Source organism: Mustela nigripes, chromosome 3 (assembly GCF_022355385.1).
Source record: "Mustela nigripes isolate SB6536 chromosome 3, MUSNIG.SB6536, whole genome shotgun sequence".
Classification (NCBI taxonomy): domain Eukaryota; kingdom Metazoa; phylum Chordata; class Mammalia; order Carnivora; family Mustelidae; genus Mustela; species Mustela nigripes.
The window spans coordinates 102,913,636-102,933,869 of NC_081559.1; the positions used below are offsets into that span (position 1 = coordinate 102,913,636).

Consider the following 20,234-nt stretch of genomic DNA (forward strand, 5'->3'; position numbering starts at 1 on the left):
GGTCCTCAAGGTGAGCCGGAAGTCCAGGCTCAGGTGTCCTGTGCAAAGGGACAAGGATCTCTCAGGGACCAAGGACAGAGTGGGAGGCTAAGTGAAGGTGGACTGAGGAGAAGGACAAGCCAGGCCTTAAGCGATGTTCAGATGATCAGGACAGCAAGGCCCCCCTCCTGCCGGTATGTCATTAAATATGCTGCACAGTGGGAAGTGGAGGTGCAGGGCAGCCTGAGGGGCAAGTCGGGGCTGCCCCAGCTAGACATCGGCACAGGCCTGGGGCACCTGCCACCAAGAGTACGGGGGCCCAGACTTTGTTCTCATTGGTGGCAGGTTACCCAGGGTGCATGGGGGAGGGGGCTGGGGCTGACTTCCTGGAATGGAGAGGCCAGCTGGCAAGTCTTTGAACTTCCCACCCTACCCACTGCCGATGGGTAAAGACTGGAAGGGCAATGTGGAAAGGTCAGGGTGGCTACAAGGGGTGGAACTTTGGCCGCCTGTGGCTGGTCACGTTCCAGCTCTAGAGAGTGTCTTGGGCCAAGGGGAGGCCAGAGGGAGGAGGTCATGGTTTGGAGAAGAGAAAGGAGGGCTGGTGTCACCCCAGGGAGGCACCTGTCCGGGAGGGCAGGAGTAGGGGTTTGGGTGAAGCAAGAGATGGGATGGACACAGGGCCCAAAATTTGGCACAAGAGTGTCGCTTATGTCCCAGTACAGTGCTCCAGACCCTGGGTGGCTGTGTTTGAGGCCTGGTGCAGGGGTGAGAGGCGGGAGACACACACACAGGGCAGGGAGGAGGCAGAGCTGCGGTGGAGAAAGGCTTCAAAAGCCACTTCCCCTGCCCCGCCCTTCCGCTGGCTGTTTAACAAACAGGATATCCTGCAAACGCAGACGGAAGGTGACCTGCGAACCCTGGGGGGTGGCCGTCCATCTCCACTTCTTCCTGGAGGTCATTATCAGCCACCCCAGCCAACACAACTGCCCTTCAGAAGGACTATTGAGGGCAAATAGTGTCGCTGCCACAATATGGAGAGAGGCCTGTGGCCAGAATCCGGGCAGTCCCCTAGGCTCCTCTTAGTTCTAGAGAAATGAAAGCCACCAGCAGGACCAGCAAATGGCTCAGGCCCTGCAGGGGCAAATGTGAGTTACCCCACTGGGCTATATAACCCAACTAAACCAGAGGCCTGCCGAGGACAAAGCGAGCATGGAGAATTGCAGAGGGAGGAAGCCATCCTGTGATCCACTGCAGAAAGGACATTTAGGGGCGCCTGGGTGGTGGCTCTGTCAGTTGTCTGACTCAGTTTTGGCTCAGGTCCTGATGGCAGGGTTGTGAGATGGAGCCCTGGGCCGGACTCTTGGTTCAGGAGTTCAGGACAGTCAGCTTGAGATGCTCTCTCCCTCTGCACTTTCCCCTGCAGAGGGGAAATTTTTAATTTTAATTTTTAATTTCTCTAAAATTAAAATATGTGTATATATATATACATAGGTACATACATATGTATATATATTTTTTAAAGGACAGTGTGTTTTCTTTTGCAACCCTGCTGTGTTGTGCTGATTTTAATATATTTCATCCAGTTTTAATTTTTTTCCCTCTTTTCCCCACTGTAACATAAGGCAGCTGTTCTCAAAGTTTGTGCTCACAGAATCCCTTTCACACTCTTAAAAATGGTTGAGGACCCAAGAAGATTTGGTTTAAGTGAGTTATATCAATATTTAGCATGAAAGAAATCAAAGCCAGTAGGTTTGAAAATATTAATTCATGTAAAAACAACTAAGTCCATTATATTAACTTCTTTTAATGCAAAATAACTGTATTTTCCAGGACAAAAAAAAAAATGTAGATGAGCAGGGGGGTGATATTGATTTTGCATTTTGCAAACCTTTCCTGTTTGGTTGTGTGGAAAGAAGGCAGCTGCTCTCCCACATCTGCTCCTGTGCTCCGTCTGTGGGTGCCATGATGGCTGGGTGGGAGAGAGGAGATGGGCTTCTTCCAGAGGTACCGTTGGGAAAGGGGGGACGCTGTCGTGGTCATTAACTTCAATCCACACCTTCTAGAACAGATGGAATCATGACAAACTAGAGGATGGCGAGATGGCTCCCTGTATCCTAGATGAAGGCTTGGAAGAAGAGATGGGTGAAGCAGCTGGGGATCGGGGATTGGGATCGGGGACCGCCTCTCATCTCACAGGGAAGGGGGAGCCACTGCTTTGCTGGGGGACACAGACAGAGCAGGCTAGGTGGAGGCTAGGTGGGGCTGGGAGTCCTGCAGTGTAAACATGGGGGAGGGTGTATGTCACCCCCCACCCCAAGGGATTGGTGGATTTTGGTCCTCATCTTTGGTGACCCAGCATCTGAGCCCCTCCCTTCTTGGGCAAACCCTCTACTGCATGAGTTCTGGCAGAGGCCTCCCTCCTACTAAAGCTAAAGGGGCCAGAGAGTCGCTGAAGGAGAGGAAAGCCATCACCTCCCTCCTGGCATTTTCATCTTGAGATCCCGACAGACAGCCGAGGATTACTTGTGGCAGTGAGGAGGTGGCGGGGGGAGGTTGGTGACAAGTACTGTGTTGGTGGCCATGTCAGGTGGCCCACACTGGGGCATCCCCACCAAATAAGCCCCATGTGCACCCCGGCCTGGGTTTGGGGCAGCACAGCTTCTCTTGACCCCCATGCACTGGCTGACTGGATCCCGAGCCTCCAGGCGGTGTGGAACTACTGCATGCTCTTGAGAGTACCCTTCCCAGAGTCTGTCCTGTCGCTGTTTGCCACCCAGAACTCAGGAGCGGGCCAGTGGGGAGGCCCATCTAGACTCTGCTTCTTCCTCGTTTCCTAGCACCTCCCGCCTGGCCCCTTCCAAATCACCTTCCAGGAGCCCCAGGGCTGTCCTCCGAGGACAGCGAGGTCACCAACCCGTCCTGGAGGGAGCTTCCAGGACCTCGCCCTAGTTTCCGGGCAGGTCTGCACAGGGTCTTCTTGTGGCCCCTCAAATCCCTTGTCACCCCCCTCTCCGAACAGATTCCCTCATTCTTATTAGAAACCACGAGCTTTTGGATATTATAGGGATGTTTGTAAAACAGCGGAGGAAAATCATTCATGATCAACTACAGGTGTTGATTCCTTTCCAGTCTTGAAAATCGATCTTTCGATAGCAGGGCAGCCTGTCCTGCTTCCACTGGCATGTTGCCAGCCCACCCCGCCAAGGGTCGGGCTTGGCTTTGTGCTTCGGCTGCGGAACGAGTATCCCTGACAGACACCATGCGTGGGCAGGGGCCATGCGGTGCTGGCAGGGGTTGGCCTGGCCTCTTGTACTTCTGCCAGGAGAAAGAAGAATGGGCCACAGGGAACACTCGACGACCACCCACGAAGCAGCACGGAATCCCAGATGCACTGTGGAGCTGACACCTGCCATCAGACCCACACCCTGCACTGTCACCACTGCAGCGGACTCATAGGCTGGTGAGCAGCAGTCTGAACTAGGAAGCCACCGAGATTTCCAAGCAAGAGTGAATCCATCATTCTGTAGAAGAAACTGCCCTTACAGTACTGGACACATGCGGTGTTATTGTGGCTAGTCCACATTACAAGGCAATTAGCAAGTCCACAGGCACAGCTGAGAGATTTGTTTTTTTTTCCAAACTTTCCACACCTGTCATTCCCACTGGTTTTAGCTAAAGCTTTTGAGGCCAGCATGACAGGGGATGGCCCACCTTGGGGTGAGGGGTGCTGATCACTTTCAGACCCTGGCTCTCTAAGGCTGGGTGGGGCAGGGCGGTGGGAGTGTGGAGAGGACACATCACTGTCTGGAGGGACAAGCCTCTAGCCTGAGTCCGGAGCCAGGAGGGGCTGGGATCCCCCAAGCCCTAACCTGGATTCCTCCAGCATCCTGCTCCTCCACTCCCAATCTTACTTGGGTCTTCTAGCTAGTGCCTGGCAGTGGAGGGGTGATCAGAGGCTCTAGGCTCCTGGAAAACAAGAGGGGCCTGAAGTTCCCAGGGGCATTTTGCATATCCTGTTCTTGGCTTGTTCCCTCCCACAGATAGGGTGCTGAGATGACCCTGTTTTTTCATGGTCCCTTTTGACTGTGTACTTTGTGGGTACGCAGAGGGCCTGCATTTGGATCATGGCTGGCTCAGTTAGGTCCTCAATAAATATTTGAGAAATGAATGAATCCTTGTTGATGAAATTTACTGTTGCTCAGGCTGCTTCCCACATTCTGAGGGCTGGTGTCATCTCAGAGGGTGTCTGTGTGCGTGTGCGTGAGCATAGCTAGCACAGTCCTAGGTGACCGAACTGAGCTGTGGCGTCCTCAGGATTTCAGGAAGCCAGGCTCTCAGGACGAGCTTTTGGTGCTGGCACGGTCTCTCACTGGGTAAATCAAGTTACTGACTTGCAGTCCTGGACTAGCAATTCAGATCATTTTTACTAAGTTGGTAATGATAAAAATGGATTCCCTCCTTCCTTTCCTCCAGTAATAGTATCATTACACTTTTCTATTTCAACCTTTTTTTGAAAGTATTTATTTGTTCTCAGAAGAGTATTATTCTCCCAGAATGTGGCTTCTACCTTTCTGATTCCCTGGTGTACCTCTAGTACCTAAATAAAGACCCTGCACTTAACTTTACAATCAACCTCAACTCTTCTTTCCTTGTGGCTGACAGATCAAAAAGTCTGGACCTTAAAATAATAACTGATCTTGTCAGCTGTGCTTTGTTTAAGGCTATTCCTTCCAGCATTCAGATGACAAGTAACTTTTTTTTTATTATAACCAAGTAATATTCTAAGACTCTTAGCAATGAACAAATCACTTGTTGCTTATTTTGGTTGTTTCTGAAGAGATGTTATTACCTGTGTTGGAAAAGTCTAGGTGCTAAATGAACAGTATCACTTTATGGCCTGGTTATCACACTAGAGCATGTCACCTGTTCCCAAAGGACGGTGGCTCCTCCCTCTACTAACAGAGACCTTAAAACTGTGTAGATTGAGTCATTTAACACCTAAATATTAAGAGCCATGGGATTTTCAATCCCTATATTTATGCCTGGTACTTTGAGAAGATCCTATACTGCATACATATTAATGTTTTAAGGGCAGCCACAACAAACACATATCTTCACGTACAAACTGAAAAAAATACTGTAACGTAATACATTGTAATGCACAGAACTAGAATCCAACAAAATATGCTGCTAAAATAGTCACATAAATATCGTATATGCATGGATCCATTTCATTAGAAAAATTCACTTTTTATGATATTAAAGACAAGTATCAGCAAAGCCCAAAGAAAAACTATTTCAGCAGGAGGAACACTAAAAATAACAACTCTAAGGCTTATGAACAAGTGGAGGGAAAGAGAATTCTTTACATTTGCTATTATGTCACAACAAGTACAATCTGAAATACTTTACACTAGCACTGTATAAAAATACTTTTAAACGATACTTTCCATAGGCATAGTACCATTTAAAAAAAAACAAACTCAGCTGTGTATTTATTTCGTTTGAGGACCTACTATTCAACTGAACGCTCCCAAGCTAGCTTTTAAAACACTAGCCTGGAGTACAAGTTCTCTCACATGTATACACCACACACACACACACACACACACACACACATCCCACACACGCATGTACGCACACGCAGAGCCATGTATTAAAATGACCTCCTACATCTACCATGCATACTGATGAATGACTGACAGGCATCAATCTCAAACGAGGCATGAGATGATGGTGTTTGGCGCCTATTTTCAGTTCCAAGTTTGGGACAGATGAACAAAGAGGCAAAAGTAAGGTGGATTTTGCGTGTGTATATGGTTCCCGACCCACAGATGGGTGCTCTCCAGAAGAGGAGTTTAATCCGGCATATCGATATTTAATTTGGGAGGCGGGGGAACGTATTTCCCAGGACTCTGGGTTATAACTACCCTGGCCTTCTTTCCAAACATTGGAGCAATTTTAGGAGCATCTGGGACTGATGTTTCTTCAGCATCTTCACTGTCTTCATGATGTAGATCATAGGAAATGTTCCCATATTCTCTTAAAAACGGGAAAATTTCAAGCAGAAACTGACAGAAATCTCTGCGAATACCAAACCACCAATGGTTGCCTCCTTTTCGCCTAAATGTCGTGGCCATTAAAGTTATTAGAGAAAGCCAAAGGGGGACAAATATGGAGATGTGAGAGAATGTATTGTGGCCATCTAATCTGTGAACCAGCAGAACCTCAAAAGTGAGCAGGGGCACGACGATCGTTATCCAGCTGATGGCCATGGTCACATGGGTCCTCCGCTGTTCCGCGACCACATCTAAGGAACGCAGGAACAGGAGGGACCAGACGATGTAATAGAGGACGACTAGGCAGAGGAATGACATGAGAATCCACAGGGGCACGAACACCACAAGCCACGGCCAATGGATAATCCTGTCCAGCCTCAGGGCGATGAAGATGAACTGCAGGATGTTGACTGAGCACAGGATCTCCAGCTCTAGCGACCTGTCGTGTCGGAAGCCCCAGACGCAGGCGGCCACGGACACTGGGGATACGAAGAACAGTGGCATGAAGACCAGCAGCCAGAAGTGGGTCCCCCTCTCCACCCGGTCGCAGACCAGGACTTCGAACATGAGCAGCAGCAGGTGGATGGCCACGGCGATCAACATGGCTTTGAACTCCACGCAGGCCTCCCCCTCGGTGCGGTAGCGAGGGTTGCGGGCCCAAACGCCCGCACCCACTGAGGCGCCGGCGATGACCAGCAGCTTCCACAGCCATATGGGGGCGAAGACGGCCCAGTAGCTCCACTGTATGATGCCGTCCAGGCGGAGGGGCAGCAGCACGGAGAAGAGCAGCAGGCAGGCGTAGATGAGGAACTTACTCGGGTTGAAGTCCTGGAACAGGCCCCTGGGGTTCATGGCGATGCCGCCGTCAGCGCCGCCGCCAGCCCCCCACCCCCCGGCCCGTTGCTCCGCCGGACTCGGCAGGCGCCGAGTCTCCGCCGCTTCCCGGGCCCGCCGCCTCCCCGCCCCGCCTGCCACAGGTTTAGCTGGGCAGTGGCCCCGACTGACAGGGAGGAGGTTCCGACCCGCGGCGCGGAGCGGCCGGAACACGTGCGCGCGCGGTCACGTGGCCCGGCCGGAAGCGCGGCGGGGGTGGGCGTGCGCGTGCGCGCCCGCGCCCAGCCCGCGCGACCCGGGGGTCCCGGACGGCGCGGCGTCTAGGAGTGTGGCCCTGCCTCGGCCCCGCCGCCCGCCTTCATTCCGTACCCATCCGGAAAACGGCTACTGCGTGTGGCGCCGGGAGCGAAGGGGCCGGGCGCGCCGGGGCCGGGCGCGCCGCTGACACCCCGGCCGGCTGGTCGGCTGACTTCGGGCGGACGCTTCCTGGCGGCGCCGGCAGAAGGGAGGCGGGAGTGAGCTCATATCCTCTCGGCCGGCCCAGGGGCCGGGCCAGGCGGGGCGGGGCCGGGGGCGGGGCGGGGCTCGCCGGCGTACCTCTCTTTGCCGGCAACCGACCCCGAGGCTGGGGAGCTGTCCTGAGGTCCAGTGTCGGGAGCGCCCAGGGGCAACGGCGTGGGCACGAGCGAAGGCGCGTGGCCAACGGGTGTGGGAGTGTGGGAGTTTGGGAGCAGGGGGCGGGTGGGTGCCGGTAAGTATGAATGCACATGGCGGGGCGTGCCTATGTGGAGTGTGTGCGCGCGCGCGGGTGCGTGCAGAGAGGGGCTAGTTTGTTTACCCAGTGCCGACCGAGGGGGGCCCGGGCGGGGTGGGGTGGGGAGCTTTACCTGGACAAGATGACCTCCAGGGCTGGATTCTGCCTGGAAGGGCAATGGCAGTCCTCGCTGCATGAGGAATGGCTGAGGCACAGTGCCCAGGCGACGGCGGCGGGGACCTCCTATTACCCCCTTCACTCCAGAGGTGGAGGGCAGGTGCTGGGGGGGGGGGGGGGGGGGTGTTAGAACCCTGTGGGGGCCACCGGGCAAAGTACCCGCGAGCAGGTGCTTCCTGCCCCAGGTCACCCGACAGTTTCAGAACAGAACGAAACTCGGATTGAGGGCTCTGGGCTTTTAAGTCCTGAATCCTCAGGTTTACTTTTTGAGCCTGCCTAAATGTGAGCCTCTCAGAATCAGACTGGGAAAGGGCACTGGAGCAGAGAGGTCAAGAAATTTGGGTACTAGTTTAGGCCTTGCTACCCAGCAGCTGAGAGACCTCAGCAGATTCACCCTGGTCTATCCCGGCCTCAGTTTCCTGGGCTGTTTCCAAGGTGGTTTCCAAGGGCCAGCCCTGTTGCAGCAGGTCTGTGATTTGAAGTACTCCTCTCTCTCTTGCCCACTGGACAGACCCTGGAGTACTCCTTCCTGTCTTCTCCACTTGTCCCCTACCCAGCGGAGTCCCGGTTGCTCATCCTGCCTGTCTTTCAGATCCCTGCCCGTCCCATGCAGTCCATCTGCAATGGGAATGGAAAGTCGATGCTAAGGTACGGGACTCCGAGGAACATGCCTAGTGTCAGTCAGGGTCTCTGTGGGGTAACAAGGAAGGGCTTCCCGAGAGAGGTAGGGGCCACGGTCCACTGCAGGAGCTGGCTTTTCCAGGTCAGCATTAACAGGATGCTCGTGAAGCATGGTGTGATGTGGACAATCCTAGCTCTCAGAGATCTCTCTACAACTTCCCCCACACCTCAGCTAGGAGAAAATGGGTGGTCCTGGGGAAGGGACTTACAACCAAGTGAGCCCTGCCAGGCCTTCTAGATGTGTCTTCAGGGCCCCTGGTTTCTAAAGAACCCCTTGGGAATCATTGTTTGGCGGGAGGATGTTAGTTAAGTGGGGCTCTAGCCTTTGTCCCATCCAGAGTTGCTCTGCTCTGTTTTTTCATGTTGGTTTGTCTTTTACTATTTCCTTCCAAGAAGGGATTTGCTGGTTAAAACAATTTAAAATGCAAAACCTTGGTACTGGTCCCAACTCTGAAATGGGCTAAGAAAAACATGGGTGATTGTTTTGAGGATCGCATGAATCGAACATGGAAAGCACTTTGCATTTAAAGAAATGGGAGCTGTTAATATTACCACGCTGGGGAGTGTAAAGCCTGAGGAGGGGACGGCTTGCCAGCAGCTGGCCAGGAAGTCCTGCTAGAGCCACTGCCTCTGGACCCCTTTAGAGCAGTCAGAAATCCTCCTCAGCCCACTCCCTGTAGCTAGATGACCTCAGGGCCTCTGCAGCCCGCTCTGTGGCAGACAGGAGCTGGGAATGTTTCCCATCTCTAGAGCGCCTCCTTTAGGACAAGCACCTGGTTTTCATCCAGGAAGGGAGTTTGGAGGTGGCCCTGCCACATGTGGCCACTGCCCCGTTCCTGGTGGACGTCAGGGCCTGCTTCCCGCTCTGTGCCAGAGCCGCAGGTGGAGGGCTGCTGCCTGCTGTCCCTTCAGCTGGCTTTCCTGGGCACTCAGGCCCAGACTCCCAGTGCTGCTGTTTTCCCTGATGTGGTCAGTCTCTCAGAGGCTTGCCCTTGTCTTTAGGTTCACCTCGAAAGATAACATGGCTTGTCATGTGCCAGGTACTCATAGCATAGCCACCTGGGAGGCTGGTACACAAAGCAAAGTGTACATTCATTCATTTACAGAGGGCACATGGGTGCTTTAGTCCATCCGCTCAGGCCTGCCTATCCCAAGTCTGGGTGAATGGAGTCCTGAGATGTGTGGTCCTCCCCTGCCCCTGCCATGGTCTTCTCCCTGCTTAGCATCCTCAGTCCAACTTCCCTTTTTGACCTCGGGGCCCTCCTGTGCTGCAGCCCACCTCTTGGCCAATTCCTTTTCCCGTGGCCTGCCACATCCCCGGTCCTTCCCGAGTGTGCCCGGCATGACCTCTCCATCCCGTGGCCTTGCTCTTCTTTTCTCAGGGCGGTCCACCCCCACCTAACCTCTTACCCTCCTGACCGCCAAGACCCAAGAGGGCTTCAGGACTTGGGAAAACTTGTCAGCCCCTGGGGGACTGGTGATTCTTCTCTGATCTCCCACAGCATCGGGAACTTTGTTCCTGCCACAGGACTCATTTCAGTGGCTTGAGTCTGGTGGGCCATCTTTCCCCTCGTGAGAGTTCCAGACACCCGGCCAGTTCATAGGTCATAGCATGGGCTTGAGAAAGGCGAGCTGAGTGAATGAGTGAATGGCCCTCCTGGTGACCGTGCCTCCCCTGGCCCAGATCCGGTGGTTCCCTTCTTCTCTTTCCTCAGAGCAGTGTGGAGGTGACAGCTGTAGCCCGCCCGTCATTGCCTGCATGCCGGGCCCTGTGCCATCCACTCCTGGGCCTGGGCGGTCTGTCCTCAGATAGCTCCTGTATTTATTAGTCCTTGGTTTCCATTGCTGTCGAAAGAAATTGCCACAAATTTAGCAGCTTACAAAGTGCCCATTATCTCACAGTTTCTGTCAGTCAGAAGCTGGGGCATAGGGTGGCCTGGCAGGCTCTTTGCCAGAGTCTCACAAGGCCCAAGGCAGGATATCAGCAGAGTGACATTCCCTTCTGGAGGCTTCGGGGGTGAATCTGCTCCCACGTTCATTAGGCTTGTTGGCAGAATTTGTTCCTATGGAGTTGTGGGACTGAGGCTCCCATGCGCTCGCTAGCTCACGGCCGGGGACATTGTCAGCCACCTGCATTTCCCAGCGTGTGTCCCCCTTCAGAGACACTGACGGTGAATGGAGTTCTCATGCTTTCTGGTCTCTGACTGGACCTCCGGCTGTATCGCTCTTCTGCCTCCTTTTTCTGTTTTTAAGAGCTCATGTGATTACGCTGGGCACCACCAGATACTCCGGAATAATCTCTCTATTTTAAGGTCGCCGTAGTAGTAAACTTGATTCCATCGGCAAAGTCCTCTCACAGCAGCACCCCGGTTAGTGTTTGCATGAGCAGAGGACCCACGGGAAAGCTGGGGGGGTTCTTAATTTTTTTTTATTTTTACTTTTTTTCAAGTAGGCTCCACACCCCATGACTTGAACTCACAACTTTGAGATCAAGAGTCACATGCTCCACTGACGGAGCCAGCCAGGGCCATCTTTGGAATTCCATTCAGGCCAGCGTGGCTCTTCCTCCTCCGAGCTCCAGGAAGGGTCCCGCAGCACACACAGACCAGGAGACGATGCTGCGCTCCCGGGTTGCCCTTGGCGACACCTAGGTGTGCTCCCTGGCCCACTAGGCCAGTTCCCCCTGAGCATCTGGAACAGGGGTAGGATTCAGGATTTGGCCACTTGCTGAATATCCTCTGAGTGGGCCGCTTAGGGCAGGGGGGCGACCTCTACAGAAAGCCCAGGGGGCATTTCACTTTCAGACCCCTTTGTGAGTTTGCTCTCATCAGCCCTTTCACGAGAAAGCCACGGCACACCTGACCCTCCATGTCCCTCCAGTGCCCGCCATTGCCCCTTGGCCTTTGGTCCCTAAATGTGGCAGGGTCTCCCCTCGGCCTGCAGCAGCCTCCTGCCCCCTTCTGCCTCCTGCCCCCGCCACCACCCCGGCAATACACATGTGCACACACACTCGTCAGCATGCTAGTGGGCTAGGGGCCCAGACTCTAGAATCCCGCCGGCCAAGACAGGAGTTTTTGCTGGGCTGGTTCCAAGCTCCAGGACCTTGACAACTAACCAGTAGAGCCTCTGGCCCCCATCTGTGAAATGGTGATAACCTCATAGCTTGGTGACGACAAAATGAAAATGTACAAAAACCTAGAGTATGCTCAATTCTTGCTCCCTCCCCCCAAATGTCTGCTATTGTTTTTACCTGAGCAGCAGGTGCAGGGAGCCTCCTTTGGCTTGTTTTCCCAGCTGCACTGTCGGTCACATGCCAGGGGATCATGATCCCCACTCATCTGGTGGCCCCAGGTGCGCTGTGCCTCTCCCAAGGGCAGGGCCCCATCTCTCATCTCTGGATCTGCAGCATCCAGCTGGGCTGGCACAGAGTAAATGCATCCAGGAAAGCACAGGCGGACAGGAAGGCTGGAGCTGATGTGGCATCTTTTACCCCCTGACCACGGAGCAAGGTTAGCTGTGTGCAGCAGAGCAGCTGCCGGGAGGTGTCACTGGGCTCTTGCGAAGACCTAGAACATGGCAGCCCCTCGTGCTTGCACTGGGCTCAATATTTCAAAGACCTGTGTCAGCTGAAGCTGACTTTGAGCCCCCGTGGCAGCAAAGGCACTCACCTCATTTCGTAGGTGAGGAAACAGGCCCAGTGCCATGACTTCAGTTCTCTGCTGAGCTTTGCCCTTGGTCTCGTTGGTATCGTGGCCCTGTTCGTCAGCTCAGTCTGGTGAGAATGGCCCCACTGAAGAGACTGCAGACACTGGTGGGGACCCCTTGAGAGTCAGCAACTATTCCTTAATTCCTGTATTCATTTAACAAATGTGTTTCAGGCATCTGCCCTGTGATCCAAGCCCCATTCTGATATGGGAGGCGGTGGTGAGCAGTTCCTACAGCTTCTCCCATGCTGCCCCCTTCGTTCAGTGTCACCTCCTCCAAGGTGCTCTCCATGACACCCCACCTAAAGTCACCCCCTCCCTCCTTCTATCACCCTGATTTATTTCTCTTATGTTTCCTATGTGGTCACTTAAACACGTGGTTTCTTCAGGAAAATGTCATTTAAAGAAAAAGAAAGTTCTAGTCTTACAGCTACAGAAAACCACAGTTAACATTTTAGTGTATTTCCTTCTAGTTGGTCACCTCTGCAAAGACATATCATTGCCCACGTGCCATTTTATTCTGCTCTTTAGCTTAATGTTAATTCTAAGACTGGCTGATCTTCCCATTCTAACATCACAGCTGATGGCTTTCCAGCTGCCGTCAGCCTCTCGAAATTCACCTCTTCCAAACCGGGTTCCTACTGCTTCTGACAGTCACCTGGGGGCACTGCCAACTTGAGAAGACTTTACATTAAATTTAAATTCAGTTTCAGCCTTTGCTGGAGGTGTTTGGAGACCATGTCTGTAGTGCAAATTCAGACTCGGACTGTGTGAGTATGGGTTTCCTGTTCTCAAGTGATCATGTTCCCTCTCTGCACCCAGGGACAGGATGAGACATACTTTCTGCCCAAAAGGGCTGTTTTTCATCCTCCTTGCATTTAGGGACTAGCCCTTCAAGGTCCTAGCTACTTAGATGCCTCTTGTTAGATCACCCATCCTGGATATGTTTTTTTCCTTCCTGATACATGAAATTGTGATATGTCATATAATCAATGGTGTCTTAAATGTGATGATACACCGTCATACACCATCACTAGAAACATTCCTCAGATTACCATTAATGCATTGTGAGCATCTTTTTTTTTTTTTTTTTTAAGATTTTATTTATTTGGGAGAAAGCATGAGCAGTGGGGAAAAGGGGAAGCAGGCTTCCTGTGGACGTGGAGCTCGCTCCTAGAACCCTGGGATCACAACCTGAGCTGAAAGCAGAGGCTTAACTGACCGAGCTATCCAGGAGCCTCCTATGAGCCTCTTTTGAATGGCTCTATGATACTACATCACAGTGCTGCCCAACATTCCCCTCACCCATTCGTTTGCTGCGTATTGGGGTTATTTCTGTTCTTCTCAGAGATAAGGAGCTCCATGGTCTTTTCCACTACACACAGCTGCTTTCTCATCCACAGGATTTCTTTAGGGTAATTCCCAGAAATCAAATTGCCGGGTTGAAAGAATGAATATGCTATACATAAAGCCTAGTGTTTTTAGATGTAGATTATTTTTTCTTTTTTCTGTATTCCCTTCACACACACGGGGTCGGTGCCTTCGCAAGCAGGGAGTATGAGTCCACTTCTGCTGACAGTGGCTGGTCTAGTGCTTTTGGTCTGGAAAACTCTGTAAGGGTGAAGAATTAACGTTAAACGAGGTAAAGAGGCTGAATTTAGAAGCTTACTCAGGTATAGGGCGGCACCAAATTGAAAGCCAACTAAAAACCAGGACTGGTTTTGGATGTGCGAGTGTGCCCATGTGGGGTTAGGGGTCTCTTTGGGTTCGATCATGGTAACCTCCAGATGTTACCAATTGATAAGCTGAGTGCTTATCTGAGTTTAATCTGAGACATTCAGATAGAGTTAAGTATCACTAATTCAAACTGATTTTGTGTATGTGTGGGTATGCATGGGAAACTTCGGAATTAGGGAATACTGTTGAACACATAGGTAGTTCAGTTATCCATTCCTGGCATTTACATTGGTTCCACTTAACTGTTTAAGCAGTTTGCCTGTGTGATGTGAACTTTCTTCTCCAGCGTCATTTGCGCGATTATTTACTCAGCGAAAGATCTCTTTGTTTTACAATGGTGATCCTCAGTCCTGCTCTCACCCAGACTTCCTGTAAATTCGTAGCAATGTGTCTGGATGAGTGATGTGGTTACTGGGGGCAGGAGCGGACATTTGTAACACTATAATCCCAATTTCACCGTGGATTGTCTTTTACTCTTTCAGAGACTGGTGCCAAGCAGCCAGTAATCACCAAAAAATACATGCCTGTGGGGATCATTCAGAGCCAGTCCCCGGAGTTACCCTGCACAGAGTTTGGGGCTCTTGCCTCGAAGGGGCTGTCAGTCCTGTCCACAGGACACAGACAGCACAACAATGTGCCCTCCTCCCTGCCCAAAACCTTCAGTGACTTCTTGTTTCTTGGGAAGAATCCACATGCTTTACCATGCCCTCCAAGGCTCTGGTTGACCAGCTTCAGATTATCTCTCTGATCTCACCTCACCACTTGCTGGACTGCTGAGGCCACACCAGCATGAGCCAAAGAAGGACCACCTGGATTCACACCCCAACTCTGTCATTTAATCAACTGTGTGTCGTCGACCCAATGACTCAGCCTCTCTGAGCCTAGGTTTTCTCATCTGCAAAGTGGGAATAATAACATCTGCTTCACAGGACAGAGGGAAGATAGTAGAGACATAGGGCCTGGCACGTTTAGGAAATGATCAACATCTGGGGTGCCTGGGTGGCTCAGCGAGTTAAAGCCTCTGCCTTCAGCTCAGATCATGATCTCAGGGTCCTGGGATTGAGCGCCGCATGGGGCTCTCTGCTCTGCAGGGAGCCTGCTTCCTTCTCTCTCTCTGCCTTGCCTCTGGCTACTTGTGATCTCTGACTGTTAAATAAATAAATAGATAAATAAATCTTTCAAAAAAAAAAAAAGGAAATAACATCTGAGCACCATCCCCTGCCCTCTGCCCTTCTTCCAACCCTCATGCTGCTGCTGGAGAGCAGAATGCCTGGCAGGGGGTGGGGCCACTCTCAGAGATCCCAGGTAGAGTCAGGTGGCTTGTAACTGAAGGTGAACTGGGGTCCTGGCTGGCTCAGTCAGAGGAGTGTGTGACTCTTGATCTTGGGGTCATGAGTTCAAGCCCCAAGCTGGCTGTACAGATTACTTAATTTTTTTTTAATAAATAAAAAATAAAGGTGAACTTATATAACTAAAATAAATAACCTTGGCACCTGATTCACTTCTCCCTGAGCTCAGTTCTGCTCTATAGATTATGGGGGTCAGGTGGGTCCAGGGTCTCCAAATGCAGATCCCCGGGGCCTCCACCCAGACTCACCAAATCAGATGGCTGGAGGGTGGGCCCCAGCATCCAAATTTCTTTAAAGCTCTCCCAAGATCCCAGTGTGCAACCAGGTCTCAGAACTATCAGCCAGGTGCTCCCCGAAAAGCCTTTTCCAACCCTTAAGAGTCTGTGTTTCCAACCCCATCAAACACCATATGCCGCCTGGGGGGTCTCATGTCAGTATCTGGGCCAGAGCTCATCTGCTTTCATCAGACATGGGGAGGTTCGCTGGTGTTGCTCAAGCCACAAAACCATAATTCAGGACCAGTGTAGAAATAAATCTTGAGCCCCATCCGGTACCTTGTCAGCGAGGGGAGGAGATTAAGTTCATCTCGGAGACCTGGGATGCTTCTCACCACCAGTCAGCTGAATACATCGTGGAAATACATCTCCGAGGCTGGAAATACATCACAGGTTAAAACCTAGGCCAAGCGGGTGCCTGGGTGGCTCAGTCGGTTTAAGTGCCTGCCTTTGGCTCAGGTCATGATCTCATGGTTCCCCCCCCCCTGGGATCAAATACCCTGCTTAGCAGGGAGACTGCTTCTCCCTCTGCCTGCTGCTCCCCCTGCTTGTGCTCTCTCTCAAATAAAATCTTTAAAAAACAAAACAGAACAACCTAGACTGAACATCCTTTTCTTCTCATGGAGCAACAGCTCCCTCCCCAAGAAAGAAAATGAAATTCTGTGCAGTTCCTGCTGGTCTTCGATTTTTCTCCTGTAAGAACATAAACATGTTTACCATGGCTGAGGATCTTTCCAAATTGCCCGAAGTGGCTGTAAACTTTCCAGCTTTATCCATGGAGCCTTTGCAGTGGTGAGATACTGTTCATGTGATGAATTCCTATTGCAGATCCAGCCTTACCAGATTTCCCCCCAGGCAGACAGGTGATTCGTTGAAGTGCTTTTACAGAGCACAGGGGGCTGGGGTGGGGGTGGTTAAAGAAAGAGGTTTTACTTTACAGTTTCTAAGGAAGTAATTTAAAAAAACTCAGCAAAAATGGGTAATGACTATTAGTACCATAATGGCAGATGTACCAGCAAAAGGGAATGTCATAAATTATATGGGGGGGGGGGTGGTTTGGGGCATGTGGGGAGCAGAGAGGTACAAAGAACATCTAGGATTTTTTTTTAATTGCCAAAAAAACCAAGAACACATTTTGAGGTAAAGGAAGGGTCTAATTTCCCCTTTCTGGCAAAAAGGGGCTTCAAAAGGAGAAGGCAAGAACTATTTTCACTGTTGCGTAGAATAATGATGACAACGGCTTCTAAATGCGGCAAGGTGTATGGGTGTGCTGGCTGCCCACATTATAGGAAGGAGGCTCAGGCCAGTGGAGACCCAGCACACAAGTCAAGATGTGAACCCAGGCCCCTGCACCCCACCAGCTGGTCTCTGCAGCGGTGCCGGAACAAACAGCTGGTTCCAAGTTGTTTTTCAAGATTTATTTCTAACCACGAAGAAATGTGTGTGTTGATATTGGATGAACAGAGGGGTGAGTGAGTAAGAACCCATTTTCTGAGGTAATAATTTAGTCAGTGCCCAGGATTTCGCAGACGTGCCAGGAAGGGACTTCGTCTCACCCCCAGAGCCTGGGGTCTCGGTGAGGCCCTGCTTGGCCCATCACAGGTCACAGCCACCCAGAGCAGCAAGATGGGTGAGGCCAGTGCCTCACTGGGAGGTGAGGAGGTGAAGAGATGACACACTCCCAAGCAGTTGGTTTTTCTCCCTTCCTTGCGGCCTTGGTCAGAGCATTGAAATCCCCGTTTCTGTCGCAGAGAGCATGAATCTAACCAGCAAACCCTGTGTACTTCCTGGGAGCAAGGGGCTCTAGTCACCACTGTCTTGTCCAGTCTGTCAGCGTGGAAATGTGGACATAATCATCAGTTCGTTTCTTTCCTTCATCCCCCCACCTGAACATGGGGACTGAAAGGGAGAGGACAGGGACATTGGACCGGATGGGTCCCATCAAGTCTGGCTTCAAAACACACATGGCGAGTGGTGGCCTCTGGCTTCATTTCCTTCTCCCTAGACACAAACAGCCCAGCAGAACTGGCAAAAGGGCATAGTTCTGGGCCGTTCTTCCAGCGCCTGGGTACAGGGCTGTGTGGCCCCAGTTTTCCTGTCCTGCTTTCTGTCCGCTGGCCTCGAGCCCTTGTGTGTAGATTCCCACCTCTAACTCTGGCGTAGAGTTGTGGTTTCTTTCTTTTTTTTTTTTTTTTTTTTTAAAGATTTTATTTCTTTATTTGAGAGACAGGGATAGCAAGAGAGAGCAAGATCAAGGAGGAGAGGGAGAAGCAGGCTCCTCACTGAGCACAGTGTGGGACTCCATCCCAGGACCCTGGGATCGTGACCTGACCTGAAGGTAGACGCTTAACCCCCTGAGCCACCCAGGCACCCCTACAGTTGTGATTTAAAGCCTGGGTTTTAGGCAAGGCAGGCCTGGTCTGGATCCCAACTCTGCTTCCTTGCTACAAGATCTTGGGCAAACAGCTTAGTCATGGCACCCATCTTTTCCCTTCCTGCAAAGGGGGGTGTGGATCGAGCCCACCCTGGGGGGCTGCTGCGGGATTGGCCGAGTGCAGGCTCGGCAAGGCCCAGCCCCATGACTGTCAGCTGCTCTCCTGTTTAGAAAGGTGGTTATTTTTATAGTAGTTTTGCCGTCTTCAATCTTTATCCAGTGATTCCTTTGAAGGATTCCGGAGAATGCTGTCTACCAGCTGCAAGGCTTCCTTACCAACTGGATCCTTCCATCTCTTGGATGAGAAGGAGCTCTTCCAGAAGCTGTCTTCTAACCTCTGTCAAGATCAGCATTTTGTGTATAGCTTTGGAGAAGCGAGTCTGGTTGTATTGCCTCCTCTTCCGTGGGAAAAGTTACTTTCTACTTGGTTTATGCTGAAAGCCAGCCCCCACCGTGGGACAGAGGTGTTTCCTGCATGGTCCACAAGTGGGGTGGTGGTGGGGCTAACACACAGATTGTCTATGACTTCTCAGAGCCTGGAGCCCACCTCTAGATGGGATATGTGAGGAAGAGGCATTGCTCAGGGTAGGGACGCAGCCGTTACCCTGTATGACTGGATTCGAGCTTTTGTTTCATTTCAGGCTCTCGTTTGGACACAGCTGGATTCTTCTTCTAAGATAAATATTATCAGGGGCTCCTGGGTGGCTCAGTCGGTTGAGCATCTGCCTTCAGCTCAGGTCATGATCCCGGGAATCTGGGATGGAGCCCTGCATCCGGCTCCCTGCTCATTGGAGAGTGTTTCTTCCTCTGCTCCCGCTTCCCCCTGCTTGTGTATGTGTGCTCTCTCTCTCAAATAAATTAATACAATCTTTAAAAAAAGATAAACAATATCAAATGTGTATATGGCACAAACCCTGGGCCTGGCACCCTTGCAATCCATGCTCATGGTGAGTGGTGACTTGTTCAAGCTCAGATCTCTAGAAAGCGCGGGCTGGAGTGCACCCTCGGTCTGACTCCAGAGCTCAGCTCTGAACCATTGGTGTGTGGCCTCTCATCCCCCCACGGAGGAGAGAGTAGTATTTATTGAACACCTACTATGTTCCAAGCATGATGTAGGAATAACAAAGATCTCTGGTCACCTCCTTCTTCCCAAGGAACATTAAAGAGGGAGGGAGGGAGAAGGGGTAGCAGGCGGCTTTGCCATCCTTGGCTGGGTTCTGCCAGGCTGGAGCCGAAAAGGATAGGTTGCCCACGAGGCCAGGCTGAGCTGGATCATCCTGGGAGGAGTGCAGAGGCTGCGAAGCAGGCAGCTTCCAGCTCTCCCCACCCAGGTGCAGCTGCCCCCAGGGAGACAACCCAGTACATACAACCCAGAACACAGTCACCAGGGTAGCTGGCCTGTGCCAAGGAACTTGGAAGCCCACCAGCCGGGGCACCTCAGAGCCAGCCCCCAAAGCTGCTTTCCCCGGGCTCGCTGTACGGGCAAGCAGAGCCCAGGTGTCCGCCAGTTTTGGCTTTGAGTCATGGCCCCCACCTTGACACCCAGAAGCTCCAGCTCAGCAGTGTGGGTTGTAGAATCCAAAACCCAATTAATGCGGGGCTTGGGGGAAAATCTGTCTGACCAGTGGTTTGGCCAAATCTTCAATCGCTGAAGACAGAAGGGCCAGCCAGATTGTGTGCCATGACTACCGTTCAGGGCTGGCCACTGCTAAGCAGGACCGGGATCCCCTCCGATGCTTCTTGCCCCACTTAACCATGTCCTCCCTCCTGAGTGCAGTGAAGGCATCTCCAGGGCTAGGGGCTCTTCAGGCAGCTCTGTCTTCATCACCAGACCCACTTTCCTTGCACATCAAGCAACAGCCCCCACTGAGCCAACAGGCAGTTCCAAGGATGACTTATTACATGGTCCATTCAAGGGCTGAGGTGTCGGTCAGGGTCAGAGCCAAGCACCTGGAAGAGCCTTGAGGGGCAGAGGCAGCAGGGGGCTTTCTGCCTGGCCACCTTACAGACGAAGGGTCTGATGTACACAGGATCCCTGGGGCTGATTTGGGAGGTTAGAGCACCAACCCTATTGCCACTCTGATCATTCTGGAACAAGTGCAGGGAGCATGAGCTAGGGGTTCCCCCAGAGTGTAACCATCTGGGACCTTCCTCCTTCTGTTAGGAGTTTTTCCTTTAAGTGGAGTTGGCAGCCTGCCTGAGTCAGGTGCCCTCATCCGTCCCTAGGTTCATGGTCCCGGTTTCCTTG

At 52.1% G+C, this 20,234-nt stretch overlaps 2 protein-coding genes across 2 annotated transcripts; one reads left to right on the forward strand and one right to left on the reverse strand.

Moving 5' to 3' along the window:
• Positions 1-5,117: 5,117 nt before the first annotated feature.
• TMEM185B (transmembrane protein 185B) lies at positions 5,118-6,986 on the reverse strand. The gene has a single exon (XM_059394469.1). The coding sequence runs from the start codon at positions 6,891-6,893 to the stop codon at positions 5,841-5,843; it is 1,053 nt and encodes a 350-aa protein (XP_059250452.1). The 5' UTR covers positions 6,894-6,986; the 3' UTR covers positions 5,118-5,840.
• Positions 6,898-16,061, forward strand: LOC132014506 (uncharacterized). The gene is made up of 4 exons (XM_059395499.1): positions 6,898-7,018; positions 7,161-7,390; positions 8,318-8,454; positions 14,411-16,061. Exons 1-4 carry the CDS (start codon positions 6,898-6,900, stop codon positions 14,592-14,594), a joined length of 672 nt encoding a protein of 223 aa, XP_059251482.1. The 3' UTR covers positions 14,595-16,061.
• The last annotated feature ends 4,173 nt before the right edge of the window (positions 16,062-20,234 follow it).